This window comes from Rattus norvegicus, chromosome 1 (assembly GCF_021556685.1).
Source record: "Rattus norvegicus strain SHRSP/BbbUtx chromosome 1, alternate assembly SHRSP_T2T, whole genome shotgun sequence".
NCBI lineage: Eukaryota > Metazoa > Chordata > Mammalia > Rodentia > Muridae > Rattus > Rattus norvegicus.
In genome coordinates, this window is record NC_141534.1 from 106501173 (window position 1) to 106520687 (window position 19515).

The 19515-nt window shown below is 50.1% G+C and overlaps 3 protein-coding genes across 6 annotated transcripts in view; 2 read left to right on the forward strand and 1 right to left on the reverse strand.

The window, feature by feature from the left end:
• On the reverse strand, positions 1–4470 carry Atf5 (activating transcription factor 5). 2 transcript variants are annotated; one of them, NM_001438245.1, is made up of 4 exons: positions 4251–4470; positions 3912–4086; positions 2508–2801; positions 1–1255 (listed from the first exon to the last, which is right to left on the reverse strand). In NM_001438245.1, exons 3-4 carry the CDS (start codon positions 2683–2685, stop codon positions 588–590), a joined length of 846 nt encoding a protein of 281 aa, NP_001425174.1. In that variant the 5' UTR covers positions 2686–2801; positions 3912–4086; positions 4251–4470; the 3' UTR covers positions 1–587. The 2 variants fall into 2 exon arrangements, with proteins under 2 accessions (NP_001425174.1, NP_758839.3); NM_172336.5 differs by lacking the exon at positions 4251–4470 and having other exon boundaries at positions 3912–4106.
• Il4i1 (interleukin 4 induced 1) overlaps positions 3433–19515 on the forward strand; it is a 25529-nt gene continuing 9446 nt past the window's right edge. Inside the window, exon 1 of one of the 2 annotated variants that reach the window (NM_001432704.1) lies at positions 3433–3578. The gene's annotated coding sequence lies outside the window, so the exon portion shown is untranslated. Of the gene's footprint in view, positions 3579–3905; positions 3994–19515 lie in introns of those variants that run through there. The other variant, NM_001432707.1, reaches the window with a different exon arrangement.
• Nup62 (nucleoporin 62) lies at positions 3935–19297 on the forward strand. 2 transcript variants are annotated; one of them, NM_023098.2, is made up of 2 exons: positions 3935–3993; positions 16987–19297. In NM_023098.2, the coding sequence occupies exon 2, from the start codon at positions 17063–17065 to the stop codon at positions 18638–18640; it is 1578 nt and encodes a 525-aa protein (NP_075586.1). In that variant the 5' UTR covers positions 3935–3993; positions 16987–17062; the 3' UTR covers positions 18641–19297. The 2 variants fall into 2 exon arrangements, with proteins under 2 accessions (NP_075586.1, XP_087443797.1); XM_087587671.1 differs by lacking the exon at positions 3935–3993 and adding an exon at positions 6937–7097.

Genomic DNA, 19515 nt, shown 5'->3' on the forward strand with positions numbered 1-19515 from the left:
CACAGGAAAGTCTGCATTTTATTTGAGCCCACAACCCCTGGAGGATCAGCCCCCACCAGATGCAACCCTTCCCCCACACCTTCACAAAACACTGATTCTCTCACAGAGCTAAAATGACACCCTAGTTACCAACTACAGCCACCCCTTCCTGTCCCTAGGCCAGTATAGCCTTCTATTCTGAGGACTTGGTTCCCTTTCCTCGGCTGGCTTCTCACTTGTATTCTAAGTCCTCTCCTTAAAACCCTCCCTCCCTGACTAGGTTCTCATGTGCACAATCATCCAGAGTGGCTTCCTGCCTAATGTCCATGCCAGGCCTGGCAGCCTCCCCCCGACACCCAACTAGGACTACCTGCAAAAACACACTTGTTTTAAGACTCCAGAGACCAGGGATCAGGCTGGCTCCTCTGATTCCCTGAGGGCCTTGGTTTCTCAGTTGCACTGAAGGGGTACAGAAACTGACTATGCCAAATAACCCATAATGGGGATAGGCAGAGGGGAGACCTAGACACGGATGCACAGGGAAGTGAAATGGAGGGACAGGGTGAAGCTGGAGGCACAGGTACACCAGAACTGCCTCCTCCTGTACCCTAGGCACTGCGGGTCCTCTGGCTTCGTGCCTTATACACCTCAATTAGCAGATCCTTCACATACTGGATCTCCCGTTCCACTGACTCTGCCCTCTCCCTCAGCTCCCGATTCCGCGCCTCTAGCCCTTGGCACTCGCCCTCCAGGGCCTCGCCCTCTGCCCGCTTCCTCTGGCGGTACCTGAGAGCAGCTGACTTATTCTGGTCTCTCTTCTTTTGCTTGCGGTCCCCTCGGGTGCTGGCAGGACTAGGATAGGGGGCTGGTCGGGAGGGTGAAGGCAGAGGGGCCAGAGGAGGAGGCTGCTGGGGGACAGGCAGGGTTGTCAAGCCTGAATCCCCTGGCCCAGCCTCACTGCGGCAGTAAACAGCTAGCAAGTCCAGGGTATCCAGGGTAGGAGGCTGCGGGAGATCAAAGGTGGGCAAGGGTAAGGGCAGGGGCAGAGAGGGTGCTGGGGGTGGGGGTGGAGGTGGGGAGGGCGGTGGAAGGAGTGGGGCATCAAGGAAGAAGTCTTCCATCTGTTCTAGCTCCTTCTTGAGTAGGGATGCCATGGCTTCCAGGTCAGGGGGGGCAGGGGAGGGTGGGGGGAGAGTGCCTGGGGGCAGAGGGGCCTCCAGAGGAAGGAGGGCTGTGAAGTCCACCCGCTCGGTCATCCAATCAGAGAAGCCGTCACCTGAGGATGTGGGGGGAGGACATAAAAATCTCTAAGGTCTGTGCTTTATCCACTTGGTGTTCATTCATGCCCCATTCACTCAATGTGACAAGTGACCAGCCAGCCAACCATCCAATCTATAGACCTGTCAGCAACCAGTGAGTTAGGGAAGAAACTAATCAACCAATCAACCAACCAGCTAGCTAGTTTACCCATCAAGCCACTAACTAATGAACTAACCAACCAGCCAGCCAGCCAGCCAATCATACCTAGTTCATCAGCCAACCACCCAACAAATCATTAATCAATGAACAAGACAGCCAGCCAATCATCCAATCAGTTCACCAGGCCACCTGCTAATAAACTAATCAACTCATTAGCCAATCAATGAACAAGCCAACCAATGATTCAAATCAGTCAACCAACCGATTAATTGACCAACTAACCGATGAAATAATCAGTCAGCCACTCAGTGAAGCACTCGCCCAACTAATGGCCCACCCGACGAAGGTCAGCTCCCATCTCTATAATCCTTCTCCTTGACCAGGTTGGTCGACTGCACCCCACACTAGTGTCTCCTCTCTTTCCCTCACTTGTTTACTTATCTATTGTCGACAGAGTCTTGTGTAGACTAGGATAGCCTTGGACCTGTTCTGTAGTCTGTAGCTGAGGACAACCCTTAAACTTCTGACTCTCTCCCAGAGTGCTGGGATTATACTCACACACTTTCTCTCCTCCCTCCCCCCTCTGTGTGTTTGCGTGTGTGGGCGTGACTCTCTCCATCTTTATTTGCTCTCCTTTTGTGTTTCTCAGATGTTTGACAACTATGTTCTTACCAGGCTGCCTAGGTTGGCCTGGGCTCAAGAGGATGAGAAGCCTCTAACAGGGGAAGTTATGGACATAAGCCACCAGGCACAGTCTAGGACAACCATCTGTTGACTGCCTGCCTCAGAATCTCTGAGATAGCGCTCCCCTCAGGACTTATCATGGCTCCCTTTGCCCATCCCTTAGCCCTCAATCCAGAGGTTGTCTACTTAGAGAAGGCTGACTTCTCAACCATGTCTTCCTTTCAGCTAAGCTTTGGCTTCCCACCTCTGTCTCCTGATGCTTCCACGAGCTTTGGTATCCCTTGCTCTGCACCTTGCACATGAAGAACAGGGCTGGGCACACTGCAGGCCCTCTGTACTGATCTTGTGAATGAATAAATCCTTCCTTTTCTGTCCTTCCACACCCCGCCACCTTAACCCACCTCTCTTTTTCACCTGTTTCTTACCTGCCAGGGGCTCTCCCCCCCCTGGAAGCCCGCCCTCCAGGGCACCCCCAAGGACCTCATAGGGGCCCAGGGGGGCAGGGGCCAGGGGGAGTTTCCCATAGTCTACGAGCCAGCCCAGCCCGCTAGCTGGGAGCAGGGCCCTGTCCAGCTCCAGTCCCAGGGTCGCCAGGAGTGACATGGCTGAGGCACAGGTGCAGGGCTGCGATGGCAATGGAGGCTGCACCAACAACTGGGAGGCAGCGTGGAAGATTGTTCAGCTGGGTGAAGACAGGCACCAAGGCGAAGGTGGAGGGCCTGTGAGGAAGACAAGGTGGCGTGGGTGGGGTTGAGTCAAAGCTGCTTGACCCACAAGCTACCCACACTTTTCTTCTTTCTGCAAATTCCAGAGCTCCATACATTCCCAAGGCAACTTTTGGAAACTCCCCAGCCCCATCTCCTCCCTCAACACAGAAACCTAGTGTTCTCCCAGGGGAATTACTTCCAGCCCCTCCTACCTACCTCATCTTATTGCTCTTCGTAAAAAAATTCAATCCCAAGGTAATTTTATTTTCTTCTAGCCGTGCCCCTTCCGCATCAATATTTTCTTTAGACTATACGCCCTTTAGAGTTCACAGGGGTTCCCAGAATAATTCTGCCATGCCTTGGGCCCTTCATCAGTGTTACACACACAAATCCCACTCTTCCCTTAAAAGTTTTAGGTGACTTCTACAGATTCTACGGGAAGCCCCGCCCACACTCCTGTCTGTCAAGTCAGTTCCCGCCCCCAACTAGCAAGTCCCTAGAGGCCCCGCCCCTTGGTTCTAGCTCCAAGTCTTTCTTAAAGGTGTTCTTTAGCCTTCCCTGTCAATCTAAGCCAGTCCCCGCCCCAGCAGGTGCCTGATTGGAGGGAAGTTGGACCAGTGTCAGAGCCTCGAGGAACTCCACCCTTCCTCGCTGATTGCTCGCTAAGCCGCAAGACGAAAGCTCAGACCCTGGACCGGATTCATTGTTACGCCACTACCCTCCTGGGGGGACCAGTGCGTGTGTTTAGCCAATTACCGGCCGCCCTCCGTAGTTCAGGCCGGGAATAAGGTAATGCGCATGCGCAATAGAGTGTGGGTTCGTATCCTCTGAGGGGAAAGGAGGAAGAGGGTCTGTGAATTAGTGCGCAGGCGCAATGGCGCGCGAACCGACCTTAAAAGCCCCCAGACTCTGCGGAAGCACACCCTCCCCCACGCCTGGAGCCTAGTGCGCTTGCTCAGCGGATGCGCCGGCCACCGACTTCCCTCTTCTGCGCCTGCGCGACCGTGGTTCCTCATATCGTCTTCCCCACCCCCTCCCCACGAGGCTGACCCGTGAAGCCCCGCGAGCTCTGTGAAAGGGCGGGAAAGGCGGTTGGAGAGGGAGGGGCGAGCGGTTACTCACTCCATGGCTGCGAAAAGGAGAGGAGGCAACGGCGGCGGCGGCCTCAGTTGAAGAGTCGGTGTGAGCAGAGAGTGAAGTCGCGGTGAGCGCGGAAACGGGGCGGGGGACACGACGAGATCGCGGCTACAGAGCCATTGCACGGGCGGAGGCGGCGTGGCAGGAGCGTTAAGGGAGACTGCTGAGAGGGTTGAAAATGAGGCGGCCCCGGGGCCTGGGAACAAATATACCGGGGGCGGCGCAGCGCGGGATGCCTGGATCCCTCCGCGCTCCGCCCTCGCGGGGCCCCGACGGGGCGGTGGCGACCCCGGGCCCGCCATGTCGCCCTGACCCTTCACTCACTGCTTCAGGCTGGGGGCCCGGACTCTGTTTCCTGTATCGGTTGGATCCTATTCGATCTCTCTTACACCCGTAACCAGCTCATCCCGTTATCTATCCCTGCTTCACAAATTTGCCACCAGTCCCTAAAACCGATGTCGCTCCGAGAGACCTCGTGGGTTAAGCTCATCGCGGAATGGCGAGTTCAAGCTAGCTTAGGCTTCATAGACGAGTTCAAGGGAGCAACAGCGAGATGTCGCTGTTTATAGATATACGCACAAATATACCAGCTATGGAAAGTAGGCCACGGAGTCCTAATCAGGACTCTTAAACCTTCTTGTTTGTTTTAACGTTTATTGTGTATGTATGTGGTGGTCAAAGAAGAGCTAGCAGGAGTTGGTTCTCCTACTATATAGTAGGGTCCCAGGGATGGAACTCAGGTCAGATTGTTTGGCAGCCTTTCTCCACTGAGTCATTTCATCTACTACTAAAATCGTTTTATTTTCTTTTAGATTAAGCCCCCACCCCTGGGAGGGGGCCTGATTTCACCCCTTTTTATCTCCCTACCCCCGATTCTTAGCCAGCCAACATATCCATATGATCATTCTGTGTGTCCCACCTCCAAGGTTTCTGTTTCCAGCCATCCCTACTTGCTACATGCTGTGCTCATCATGCCACCCTCTTAGGTTTTGCCCCTTGCTCTGACTTCCTTGCAGTCCTTGCTCTCTTGCTGACCCCACTAGATAAATTGTTTCTTGATCCTGTCTGTCCCCCAGGATGATGGGGCGGTTTTCCGCCCCGTGTTCGAGTATAGCCGTCATTCCATGTGGAAGCCAGTCAGCCTATCATATTTGTAGCAGCTGAGAGACTGAATGGGTGGAGATGGAACTCAAGAGTGCTTGCCTGTTGCACACAAGAACCTTAGCACCCAGCACCACATGGACGGTGCTTGGTAGTTGTCTATATTCCCAGCATTTGGAAGATGGAAGCAGAAGGAATCATGAATTCAAGGTCATACTGGCTGGCCTCAGTGTGTTTTTAAAAAGAAAAAGCTCAAAGGCCAGGCCTGGTATCTTACCTACTTAAGAGGCCAAGGCGGGAGTATTGGAAGTCAAGGTCAGGGCCTGAGCTGCTTTGAGATAGTTCAGGTGGTAATCTCTAAACCCAACCCTCTTGAGTTCCATCCCCAGAACCCAAAAGCAACTCTATAGACAGACGGTTGTCCTCTGGCCTTCACCATCACCACGTGTGGTGACAGGTCTGAATGCTGACTAGGAGTGTGATTTAAAAAAAAAAAGTTCATGGCTTGCCTGGACTAGAAAGTGAGTTCTTAGCCTTCTAGGGAACTTACAAAGACCCTGATTTAAAAAAACAATTATACTGGGCTGGGGGTGGGGGATTGGTGGCAGAGTATTGGCTAGAGTGCTGCTTTCCAGGACCTGGTTTCTATTCCTGGTACTGTAAAAGAAAAAAGATTGGAGCAGGTGAGGAAAACTGATTTTGAAAGTTACAAGCAGGAAGTCCTTGGCAATTTTACTCTTGGAGTGGGCTCTCTTAAAAGATTTATGTATGAGTACACTGTAGCTGTCTTCAGACACACCAGAAGAGGGTATCAGATCCCATTACAGATGGTTGTGAGCCACCATGTGGTTGCTGGGAATTGAACTCAGGACCTTTGGATGGGTCAGTGTTTTTTTTTTTTTTTTTTTTTTTTCCCAGAGCTGGGGACCGAACCCAGGGCCTTACGCTTGCTAGGCAAGCACTCTACCACTGGGCTAAATCCCCAACCACCACCACCACCCCTTTTTTCTTTTTTTCGGAGCTGGGGACCAAACCCAGGGCCTTGCGCTTGCTAGGCAAGTGCTTTACCACTGAGCCAAATCCCCAACCCGGGTCAGTGTTCTTAAGCGCTGAGACATCTCTCCAGCCTGGAGTGGGCACTCGTATCTGCTGCCAGTACAGGTAACCATGAGATGTGATGTGTTCAGACTCCAGCCCTAGCTTACCAGCTATGGGCTGCATTAATTCTGTGTGGAGTCTGTTTAGACTAGATACTGATGCATAAAGGCTGCCACTAATACAGAAGTGGAATGGACCCATGGCTTCATGCATTGCATGCTAGACAGGCATTCTACCACCTGAGCTGCATCCCTGGGCCCCACAGGTGCCCTTTTTTATTTTTGAAACAGTATGCCATGTTGCAATGCCTATGGTCCTCCTTTCCTTGAATTTAGTATTTTAAAGTAAACTTTTGGAATGAGATAGGTTTCAAAGACAGTGCAGAGTGGGTACCAGCTCATAGTCTCTTCCCTGTGGTGCTTCCGTCACAGCCAAGGCTGCACAACCTTTTTCTGTCCTGGGGTCCCACCCAGATGCTTCCCCCACCCCTAAACCCATCTTAATTTCAGTTGTGCTTGGTGGTCATCCTTGGAGGCCTGCCACCCTGAGCTTTGGCCAGTACCCAGCCCATGCTATGTGTCCAACATGTGTGTTATTCTTTGTCTATAACCCTTACCCAGTCTCAAATGGCAGCCTAGTTTCTTTACTCTCAAAAAACAAACAAATTCTTTGGGGAGCCAGAAGCAAGGGTGGAGCTGCTTGGAACTCTTTTCCAGTGCGGAGGGACCTGAGCTAGGGAGTGAGGCGGCTGGTTGCAGGCAGTTGCATCAGCCGTGGCTCTGATGGGTAGGAAGGGGTAAGGGAATTCTCTGGGGACCACAGAGCACCTGGCAACAGCTCCTAGGTAGCAAAGACCTGGATAGGAGCCCCCTGGGCAGAACACAGCGAATCTGGGGCTTTGTCCTTAGAAGGGGCCTACCATTCCAAAGGCCCATAGCTTGCTTGTGAAGACAAGACTGAGGCCTAGAAAGGGTAAGAAGAATTATGCATGGCCACAGGTGTCTTTAATAGAACAGAACTCCCACCCTGCCTAACTTCCAGGGTTCTGTGAGGCCTCTAACCTGGACTATTAACTAGGTTTTGTTGTAGCTGTTATTGTTTTGGTTAGTATGCAAAGAGGTTTCATTGTGACACTTCAATATATCTCTGTTCTTATCCACCCAATTACTTCTTATCACCTGTACTGTTGGATGGAGCAAGCCCTGGTTTCTCAATCGCGGAAACAACCGGATGTGATGGAAAAGGATTGGGCTTTATAGGTTCTATTTATAGGCGAGAGTTTGCATGCTTACATCCTGGTGGGGTGGGCACCAACTTGCTAGTTGTCTTCCCAATGTGAGTGCACATGGCATTGTGTGTCTCTCATTTTCCTAAGTAAAAGGACCCACCTGGTACAGGGAGGGATGAGTCGTCATCAGCATAGTGTGATGCTTGGCTGCAGGTATAAGCTAAAGGTGTGGAGGGAAAGCTCTTCTAGGAGCTCAGAATCTGCTATGGGTTCTCTTCTGTCCTATCATACTTGTGCATTCTGATCTACCTAACAGATGGATATCTGTGCCCTTGACTATCTTCTCCAGTACATAGAGGACAAGGTCGGGACTTTGTTCTTTCCCAGAATCATACAGCCCCCACCACTGTGCTAGCCCTACCGCACCCCCATGGGCAGCAGCACTTCTGAATCGGTTGCTTGTGTGAGGACAGAAAACTTGATACCATAATTGCCACACTGTGCTTGGGAACAAGTAAAATTGGGTCATTAAGGCGGGGGGGGGGGTTGGAGGTGTGGGTGTCCTGGCAAACAAGGACAGGAGGGCCAAGGCCAGTTCAGCTGGGGAAAGGGCAGTGCCACGTGGCCAGGTGCTCAGAGTTCTCTAGAGCCCCTGTCCTTCCCTTACAAAACCTCACCTTTAGAAGTCACCGTTGTAACTTAATCACAGCGGAGTTGGCCTCATGCTTCTGTAACAGCTCCCACATTTTGGGTGTCACCTGTACTGGTTCATTCCCTCTTGCTGTTATGACAGGTTAAGAGGTTCAGACAGCACACACTTGCCACCTTATTAGAATTCTGAAGTTCCCAAGGCACTGGGTTTCTAGCCATACCAGTATCTAGAGGCTGCTTCTTTTTGAGGCCCCTTGTGTCCCTTCAGGTGTCTCTACCTCTGTCCAGCTTGAGGCTTCTTTCTTTGAGCTTCCTGCTTTTCTTATAGAAGCCCTGTGCTTGGGCATTGGGCTCTTACAGATAATCCAGGGTAATTGAGTCTTGAAGGAGCCCTCGTGTAACTTGTCTACATTGAATGCTTTGCCATGGGATAATGTTCACAGGCCCTAGGCACTGATAGATGAATCTGGGTAGCCATTACCCAACCTGCCACATCTTTTCTCTAATTCCGTGTCCTCTAGGAGATATGTGCTGTTAGCCTGGATACAGGGAAAGTAGGGGAGGGTTAGTGGTGAAAGGGCCCAGGCGTGAGGATTGAGCTGTTACAGAGGGCCGGGGGTCTTGCCGAGCACCCCACACCCACACCTAAAAGGGATTGCAGATTGAGCTGGACAGCTGTGAGTTGACTGGGAAGGCGAAGTCTAGATTTTGTCTGAAGTTTCAAGTTTGAACTACTTCTTGTTTCTTCTTTGTGTACAACTACTTAACAAACTGAGACCAACAACACACCTCTAGGAGCCCTAGCATTTATGTACCCTCTGAAAAGTCCCTAAAATTTTAAACATGCAGTCACAGAAACTATCTGCAGCTGTCAAAATCAAGCCCCTGCTAGAGCATGAGGCCAAATCATAGCTGCTATGGACAGTCTCCCATATCCTAACACCTGGAATTAAAATGAAAACATTTTTATGGTGTTTCTGTAGGGTTGTTTGTTTGTTTGGTTTTAAGGAAGCCATAATTCTCATACACCCAACACTTTGTGTCTGGCCCCTTGGAGCTTTAATGTGGGTGGTTTGGAGTCTGTATTCTCTCTGGCTGCAGCTCAGCAGGGGTACATCCACAGCAGTTGGTCACAGGAGATGCTCTCTGTTCCTTGCTAAGTTGTATTTGATTGTGACACCTAAGCAGGACATGGAAATGATTAGGGATGTCATCTGAGACTAGGATTGGGAGAGTAGAGGTGTCTTCATCTGGTGGATGGGGTAGAAAGGGGGAGAGAATGCCTTGTAGGGAGAGGTTCAGCAGGCAGCTACTGGAGCTCTCCTGGCTTCAATGGGATGATGATTGCAAGGTTCCACCTCATTTGCTGGGAGATAAGCAAGCAGGGGGATAAAGGTACCTAACCTGGTGGCACAAGCTTGTAATTGTAATCCTGGTGCTTGGAGATGGAGACAAGGATTAGAAATTCACTGCCAGCTGGAGTGACTTAATTTTGAGACTCTGACAACTTTGAAACTCTGGGTCAAAAATAAAAATTTTAAAGAGGCTGAGGGTGTGACTTAATTCAGTGATAGGGTCCTCTTGGTATGAAAGGCACTTGGTTCTTCCAGAACTGTGGGAAGGAAGAGGGGCGACAGCCTGTTTTCACCTCTGTTCCCTAGAGAAACTATTCCATACAGTCTGGGTGAGCCTTGCCCTCCCTTGAAGCTGAGAGAAGGGTCCAGAAAGTACAGAGGCAAGAATCTCTGGACATTGTGGTGCCTCCTGGTATTCAATCAGAAGAGCAGAGCATTTCAAACCCGGCCTGGTCTGCCCAGCAATGGTCTCACTGGTTTTTGTTCTTGGTACTTGTACAGAGCTGTATGGTGATGTGCTGCTTCTGTTTTTGTTTTTGTGTTTTTTGTTTGTTTGTTTGTTTTTGGTTTTTCACCCTCCCACAGTTTTTTATCCTATTCCTCCCCCCCGCCCCCCGTCTCCAAGGGGATAACACCCCTCTTTAAATTTTTTTTTTTTAAGATTGGTTTCTTGTGTATACAGTATTCTCCCTGCATATAGGCCTAAAGGCCAGAAGAGGACACCAGATCATATTATAAATGGTTACAAGCCACCATGTGGTTGGTGAGACTTGAACTCAGGACTTCTGGAAGAGCAGCCAGTGCTCTTTAACTTCTGATCTATCTATCCTGCTTTGCTCACTGATTTTGAAACAGGGTCTTGCTGTATAACGTAAGCTGGCCTCAGACTTTTATCAATCCTCTTGCGTCAGCCTCCTCTAAGTGCTAGAATTACATGTGTATATCACTAAGACAGACTTCCTTACTCTTCCTTAGGGTGACTTAACATTCCATGAATAGATGTGTCAAGTTTGTTTGTCCCTTCATTGGTTTTGATGAACTGATGGTCTTTGGTTAGGCTGTTTTTACCCTGTTTGGGCCAGTGTTACTGTTCTGGGCTGGGGTACACGTGTGAGGCAAGTTTGTGTTGTACTGAGGCCTGGGTACTTCACTGAAAGAAACTTACTTCAAGGCACTTCCAGGTTTGCAAAGTGGCTGCCACACCCTACAGCACCAATTCATCTCTCCTCTGGCCACCCTAATGGTTGTGCAATGGAGTCTCTTTGTGGTCCAACTTGGATTTTCAAGAGACTGGTGGCGATGAGCCTCCCCAAGGAGCAGTCCTTTCCTAAAATGATATTGTGACCTAAGACCACCACCCCTTTCCACTCTGAGTAGGTAGCTTCTCCATATGTCCTTAACAGTGGGACCCTCTAGTAGCTCCCCTGGACCCTTCCCTAACAATCTCTTGGGGAAGCCTGACACTACCTCCTGGGACTCTGGTACTATCATAAGCAGAGCTTGACATTGTCTGGTGTATTTTCCTGTGTAGCTCACTTGTGTCTGCCTCTGTTGGCACCAAAAGATGATTAGCTGAGGAGTTGGTTTATTTTGCTGGGAAAAACCTTGCCAACTGGGTGGCATCTGAGGTCTGAAGTACTTGGGTTACAAGAGACATAGACTTGGTGGATCAAGTCTATGTTTATCATGTTTAACATTGGGTATTGTAGGCTAAGCCTGTGCCTTGCTATTTTTGTTGGCCACATGGGAATGCTCTGCTTCCTGAGGTGGGTGCAGAACGGCAGCTCGTTTTTATTAAGTTTTTAATATAGTGGATGTGGAAGTTCTGGCACCTCCTCTAGTGTATATCTGAGACCCAGATAAAGCAGAAGAGAGCAGTTGCTGGCCTTTAGGGGCTAGCCTGTGCTATCTAACCAGTCAGTAGCCTCCTCCAAATGCATCTGGAAACAACTGGCTTCCCAAACCTGGTGGAGGGGATATAATGTATTTCCTGAATGTAGACATCATGAATGGATAAAATGTATTTCAACTGTGGGCTATAACAGCATCTGGAGTGAGAAACAAGCTAGAAGGGCCATACAGGAACAATGTGATACACACAGAAGGAAGAATTGCAGTGTGTCCTTAGGGGAAGTGTGTGCCGGCAGTGTGCATTACTACAAAAAGCTACTTAGAGCACTATGGGACTTGTTCTTCCTTTGTTTCTGTGTGTGTGAACATTTGTGAGGTTATGTGCACCATGTGTTGCTGTGCCCCAGGAGGACAGGGGGCAACTCTGGAACTGTAGTTAAAGGAAGTTGTGGACCATCTGTTGTGGGTGCCAAGAACCAAACCCCAAGCCCTCTGACACTCTTAACTCTTGCGTCTGCCCTGTGGTCCTTTCCTTTTTGAGATAGTTTTCTCTATCTCAAGACAAAAAATGGGGTTGGGCATAGAAGAAAGAATTTTTCACTGCAAGAGAGAAATTTATTTCAAACTAGTAGCAGCCACTAGACAAAGCCTGTGACTTTACCTTGAGCCACTATGTGTCATGTAGCGATATTCGGTCTCAAACAAAAAGGTACATCTTAGAACCCTACTGGAGAGCTAGATGGATGTTGTACCAAGTTCATCGTCCTAGCTCGCTGCAGGACTCTAGCCCAAAAACCCTTTCTTTACCCTTCTCTGCTGTGGGCTCTTGGTTGAAGATGAGCTAGTTAGGTTTCCGCAGGTGGTGTCTGTTTGTCACCTGAGCTGGTGGAGGCCTTGGGGGCTAAGAAAGGGTGTAAGTGCTAATTAACTGTAGACTGATTTCTGAGGTAAAGAATGTTTGCCACTGAAGGAAGGAGGGAGAAAGCTGAGAACCTGCAGATATAGTCATCAGACACATGGGGACAGGATTTAGTCAGTGCCTTTGAAAGCCTCAGGCCCTTCCTCTACCCAGGGAGAGACTGTGCCCGCTTCAAACAGTGTCTTCCTCTTATTATTATTACTTGAGACAAATCGTTGCCTGGGTTACTGGTGGGGGTGGGGGTGGGAGGGTCGATTAGCTATGTGAGGGTTAGGAAGTGGCCTAGCCATTGAGCTGATTAAGGCATATATATCAAAATATAAAGGCTATGTATGTCTTTCATTCGGGAACCCAGAACATTGGGGCAGGTAGGGAGGAACATGCAGCCTGAATTTAATTATTTAATACACAATTGACCTTTGGATTCTCTTGGCTTTTTTCTTTCCTTTGACACATGGGGGAAAGAAATATGGTGACAACTATGTGCCTGTTGCTAGGGAGTGACAGAACAAAGGGAGTGCTGACTCTCCTCCTTCATTTCCAGAATTCAAACCAGCCCTGTTTGCTTTGCACTGGAGAAAGTGTGGAGCTGGATTCTTCCCCGGGGGCTACATCAGAGAAGCTGCTGTGGCACATTGTGGGGATGTGGCTGAGCTCCCTAGGAGTCAGGTTCTCCCTCTTCCTCCCTCTGCCTTCTCTTCCTCTTGCCTCTCCAGTGGTCTTTTTTCTACAGATTTTCATTTTGTCTCAACAAGTCAAAACTTTTGGTTTTAAGCCTACTCACAAAAGCAGAAGAGCAAGTGCCCTAATTAAAGACAGATCATATAGCCAGGCTGGTCTCAAGTTCATTGTGTAGCTGACAGTCCTTGAAACTCCTGGTCCACCCTGTAAGTGCTACAATTGCAAGCATGTGCCACCATGTTCATCTTGTTGGGGTTCTTAAAAACTATTAACTACCTCACACCAGAAAGTTCCCTCAGAGCTGGCTGATACCCAGTCCTTCCCTGATTCTGCATTGTCACAGCACCACCTGGTGGCCATTGGCTGCATACCAGGGACAAGGTTGTTTTCCTAGCTAGAGGAAGAATCTGAGGTAAGACTCACAGATACCAGGGCTAGGAGAGCTGGGTTTGAGATGGGCAATGGGGTCTGTTTCTTGTCCTTGTGCCATGCTGGTTCTGTGCCAGGCAACAGACAGGAACATTTTTGTGTTCTCCTTTTGGGCCTCAGGGATAGATTGAGCACTGTAAAAAAAAAGGGGGGGGGGTGATAGGGACCTGGAGTAAGAATGCCTTTGGCTTCTTCTCCACCAGGCTTGGGGAGTTCTTTGCTGTGTTGCCTTGAAGGGGTTACATCCCCTCTTTGATGCTGTCTAAGTAGTGGTACTCTGGTGCTATCTTGTAATATGATAGTTACCAGTCTACACATTGGCCTTCCTTGTTAAATGAGCTCTGTTCTATACATGGCCTCTGCCCATATTTCTCTTAATTGCTCACTGACCAGCACATATGGGGGGTTTTCAACTAGCACAGATAGGTTGACACCATTGTAATTCAGCTTTCTGGCTTGTGCTCTCTTCTGCATCCTCACTCTACTGAGGGACCTATGTAATGGCCTTGGGCTCAGGTGGATCATCCACAGCCATCTCCATCTTGAGCTCATTTTACATCTGTCAAGCCCTTTAGCCTCATAAGGCACACCTTTCCTTGTTTTTTCCCACTCTCCTAAAATATGCTCGTTATATCTGTTGCTTTACTGAGCACAGCAGTGCTACCACAGCAAGTGCTCAGCTTTTATGTGGGTGGATGTATAGGTGGAGTTTGCACTCTGCCACTTGCTAATTCTCTGCCTGGTAGCCATCTTTAGCTCAGCGTGGTGTTCAGTGTGAAAAAATAATCTGTGGACTTGGGCAGGCCAGTGGTGGCAGAGTGCTGAGGTATTGGCAGGCTGGCTGTGATCAGGACACATGGATGATTGGGAAGGACCTACTGCCATCAAGACTCTCACATCAGAAATCTCAGCACTCAGGAGTCAGGAGCAAGATGGGCAGCCTGGCTCAGAAAACTAACCAAGAGATGGATGGAAGGACATTGTGGAACTGGGAAGAAGGCTAAGGAGAACACAGCAGCCTGGGGGACTCCTGTGGCCTTAGTGTGGCTGTCTAGCCCACGGGCCATGTTGCAAACCGGTTACTGTTTTCTGACCCCTGAGCTCTTCTGGGAGCCTCCTGTGGTAAAGATGGGAAGGCTATAGCTAAGGTCGCCTGCAGCTGAAGAGCTCCTGGGCTTAGGGAATCATCACTCATTTACTGGGTCAGACCCGACCTTGTGCTTATCTCTGTCCCAGAGTTCAGTTAAAACTTCTGCCCTGGTTCATCACCCAGCCTTCCTCCCAGCCCCTTTCTTCCAGCTTTCTCTGCATTTAGCTCCCTACTTGTCAGTCCCCTGTAGCTGCTTCAGCAGAGTCTGAGCCAGAGCCCCCAGAGTGTACACTGGATAAGCAGAGGTATAGGCAGGTAGGCTTCTGAGCTCGTGTCCATAGTGGGTTCTAGGCTACATGATGGGAACTTTTTTTTTTTTTTTAAGTCTGAGTTGTTGGCATGGTGTGACTGTTGCCAGTAACTAAGACCATAGTTTTCTCAGTGTTGGGCAGAACTAAATTATTATTTCCAGACTCTCCTTCCCTCTCCATCTTGGCTGGCTGCACTATAGCTGCACTGCCACAGGTCCTGGCACTGTAGTCTGAGCTGGTGACTTTCAACAATGGGTATCACAACATCTCTTGGTACTTGACTTTTTTTTTTTTTTTTTAAGTAATTTTTAGAATTCGCAGCTGTAATTTATTAATAGCAGAAGTTCTCCACTGAGTACTAAGAATTGAGGTGTGAATATAGCTGATTAGATTATTAAGCAGCTATACCTCACCCAGTTCAGGTACATGCGCACCTTTGTAGAAGTCTCTGTCATGCCTGAGTTGTCTGAGTGCGGACCAGGACCTCAGTGGATCTTCTGTGACCTTCTGAGAGTGAAATAACTTTCCGAGAAAGTTCCTCGTAAGGTTGACATTTCTAGATCACAGAAAGGAGGTGGCCAGAGAAAACAGGTCTGAAGAGGCAGGCACAGTTTGGGAAGAGGGTGGACACCAGACACTTGGCTTCTTGGTTGGGACCTTGTGGATTCTTTATAGAGGACATTGGGAAGCAGGTGCTGTGAGCCTCTAGACCACACAAGTAAGAAAGGCAAGGCCAGAGGTCAGAGCCAGCTTTGACTGCCTTCAGCAAAGGAAAATGGAATCTGACTTTGCTCCTTCTAAGTAAGACCCGTCAGCCCTCTTTGTATTGTCCACACAGACTCGTCTTTCCCAGGATATCTTTGGTGCCAGTGGGACAGGATCTGCTGCCCAGAAGCCTCTTGACTACTGATGTGGTTCTTGTCACAGCCCAATGACTCATGGGGGCGGGCAACTAATAAATTCGTAGTAAACCAGAGGTTAGCCACATCCTGGTCTTCTTGGGAAATTCACAGCTGGTATTGGTGTTAGTTACCCTGCAAGCCACATTCTTACCCTGAAAATGTCAAAGGACAATCATGTCCTCGCGTCAGCAAGCACCCTCTGCTGGGGCAGGGGCAGGGCTCAAAGAGGCTAAATGTTCTTGTTAATATTGAAGAGCAGGGTCACTCACATCTGCTGCACTCCACCTCTGTATTTTATTCTTCTAGTTGTCACAGACTTGGGGCCTTAGAGCAGCAAACATAAGAGAGTGTGACAACTGTGCCTGTGATATCTACATTTGAAAGATTTGTACAAAAAAGATTACAAGGTTCAATGTCAGTGGCTAGGGAGATAGCTTAGTCAATAAAGTGCTTACCACACAAGCATGGAGTTCCTAGCAGCCACATGAAAAAGCTGAACATAGTAGCCAACACCATAATCTTGATGCAGGAGAGGCGGAATAGGTGGGTTCCTGGGGCTTTCTGGTCAGCCAGCCTGTCCAGCCTAATAGGTGAGTTACAGGTCCCAGTAAATGACTCCATCTCAAAAGATGATGTAGATAATAACTAAAAAGGACACGAGGGCTACCTGCTCACACACAAGGGTATAAACAATGAGGAAACTCACCAGCATTGCTTCTTCACTGTGGAATAAGCCTTTTGGCAGTGTAGCCTCCCCCATCACTTTGAGAGGTCCAAGTAGAAGTCATACTGCTCTGAAGGGTACATTCTGATATATTCCCATTCAACATGGAATATGTGTCTATGGTACTATGTGGGCTATCCAACTTTGCATCTTGGTCTCATTGTCCCACACCAGTGTGGGGGGAATTGCCCTGGGAAGATGATGCAATGTTCCCTGTCATCATCATCGCCATATAAGCTTTGTATATGGATGTACCTGGATGACTCTGCCTGGAGCGGCGTAAGTCAAAACTTTGAGAGTCTAGTGCTTTTGCATGGGATGGACTGTGGCTGCTCTTGGCTTATGGAGTGCTTGGTCTCTTTTCCCCTTGTCCCTCCCAACCACTACTGGTTTCCACCTAGAGGAAAACCCCAAGTAACATCTGATTAGCTGACCTGGGTCTCCACTTATCCCTAAGCACTGGGCTCTCATACCCACCCTTGTGTCCTGGTTCCAACTCACTAGAGTGCCTTCTTGTGAACTGCCTCAGACTTCCTCCTTGGTAGTGGGAGCTGCGCCTGCCCAGGAGCACTCAACTCCCATTGGTTTACTGGAGTTGGTCATGTTAGCAAAGGAAAGAGCAGGGGTGCTGCCAGCTCTGCATCCAGCCCACTACCCTCCACACCACTGAGCTTGCCTGTCCCAAACTGCCATCTGACCATGTCACTTCCTCTGCTCTAGACATCTTCCCAAGGTTGCAGACGCTGACGGATTTGCCCCAGAGTCGAAGTAACTGCCACCTGGAAATTCCACAGCCATGAGTGGGTTTAACTTTGGAGGCACCGGGGCTCCTGCTGGCGGCTTTACATTTGGGACCGCAAAGACTGCGACCACCACACCCGCCACTGGCTTTTCCTTCTCTGCTTCTGGCACCGGCACCGGAGGGTTTAATTTTGGGACTCCCTCCCAGCCAGCTGCGACCACCCCTTCCACCAGCCTCTTCTCACTTGCCACACAGACCTCAACCACACAGACCCCAGGATTCAACTTTGGAACAACACCTGCTTCTGGGGGAACAGGCTTCTCCCTGGGGATCAGCACCCCAAAGCTCAGCCTAAGTAGCACAGCCGCCACACCAGCCACAGCCAACACTGGCAGCTTTGGGCTTGGCAGCAGTACTCTTACCAATGCCATCTCAGGTGCCAGCACCTCCAGCCAGGGGACAGCCCCCACTGGCTTTGTCTTTGGCTCTTCTACCACCTCTGCTCCGTCCACCGGCACCACGGGATTCTCATTCACCAGTGGCAGTGCATCCCAGCCTGGAGCCTCCGGCTTCAACATTGGCTCTGTGGGTAGTTTGGCCCAGCCCACAGCACTGTCTGGCTCTCCCTTCACTCCAGCCACTCTGGCGACAACTACGGCAGGAGCAACACAGCCAGCTGCTGCTACACCCACTGCTGCCACCACCAGTGCAGGGTCTACACTGTTTGCTTCAATAGCTGCTGCTCCTGCCTCATCCAGTACTACAGTGCTTTCCCTCTCAGCTCCAGCGACAACTGCAGCCACTCCTACTGCTGGGACTTTGGGCTTCAGCCTCAAGGCCCCTGGAGCAGCTCCTGGTGCCTCCACCACCAGCACCACCACTACTACTACCACCACCACTACTACTGCCTCCACCTCCTCCTCCACCACGACCACTGGCTTTGCCTTAAGCCTGAAACCCCTGGTGCCAGCTGGCCCCAGCAGCGTGGCAGCTACTGCTCTGCCTGCCTCCAGCACAGCAGTTGGGACTACGACGGGTCCAGCAATGACCTACGCGCAGCTGGAAAGCCTGATCAACAAGTGGAGTCTGGAGCTGGAGGACCAGGAGCGGCACTTCCTGCAGCAGGCCACGCAGGTCAATGCCTGGGACCGCACACTGATTGAGAATGGGGAGAAGATCACCAGCCTGCACCGAGAGGTGGAAAAGGTGAAGCTGGATCAGAAGCGTCTGGACCAGGAGCTGGACTTTATCCTGTCACAGCAGAAGGAGCTGGAAGACCTTCTGAGCCCGTTAGAGGAGTCAGTGAAGGAGCAAAGTGGCACCATCTACCTTCAGCATGCTGATGAGGAGCGTGAGAAGACCTACAAGCTGGCTGAGAACATCGATGCTCAGCTCAAGCGCATGGCCCAGGACCTCAAGGACATTATTGAGCACCTGAACATGGCTGGTGGCCCTGCAGACACCAGTGACCCACTGCAGCAGATCTGCAAGATCCTCAATGCACACATGGACTCCCTTCAGTGGGTGGACCAGAGCTCTGCCCTGCTGCAGAGGAGGGTGGAGGAGGCCAGCCGTGTGTGTGAGAGCCGGCGCAAGGAACAGGAACGCAGCCTGCGCATTGCCTTTGACTAGCCATACATGAGTTGGGGGTGGGGGTACCTCTTTTGTTGTAGGGCTGCTGGCTTTGGGGTGGTTGTATTGTTGAGAAAAATGCTCTTTGGTTTGGTTCCCTGTTATCAGAAGTGGTTTGCGAAGGCATGATGTCATGGATGTAATAACCTGTGTGCTCTGGAGACAGGTGTGAAGGTCACTGAACTCTAGGCCAGCATTTAAAGAACAAGGGCAAACTCATCCTTTAGCCACTCCAATACAACTGTGACAGTGGGATGGCATGCTCCAGAGATGTTGGCCAAGAAACTCACCTGGAATGGAGACATGGCTTCTGTGCTTCCCTGCTTCTCTAACTCCCATCTAACCCATGTCCTCCAGAGCCTGTGCTGCACAAAGCAGAGTCACCAAGGGAGACTGAGCTTAACACCGGTTTGCACTGGCTACCCCTCTCACCCCTCTCTTGTGAGCTTCTGTGGCAGGGACTGACTGCTGATAGTTCTTTGAGAACAGAGTGGCTGCGGATTTGCTTCTGAATGTCCCAGTGTCAAACCTTAGATTCATAGTGTTGAAGGCTGGCAGTTATGTCTGGTCTATTTTATTTCTCCACACTCTACTGTAGCCTCTATGGTCCCTGATCAAAACATTGCTTTTCTAAATAAAGAAAACATTGTGAAATCAGACTTGCTGTGAATGTGTGTGTAGTGGGTCCAAGATTTGGCAGGACACTGCTGGTGTGATACTCTTCCTGTGCCACCAGGTTGGAAGCGCTGGCTGAGTGAGCCACAGAGTCTAGTCTCTACCTTCATGGGGTGGGCAGGCTGCAGGTACAAGAAGAAAGTCCTGTCTACCAGTGTGCATAAGTGGTAAGTCATCCATTACCCTAATAGATACAGGTG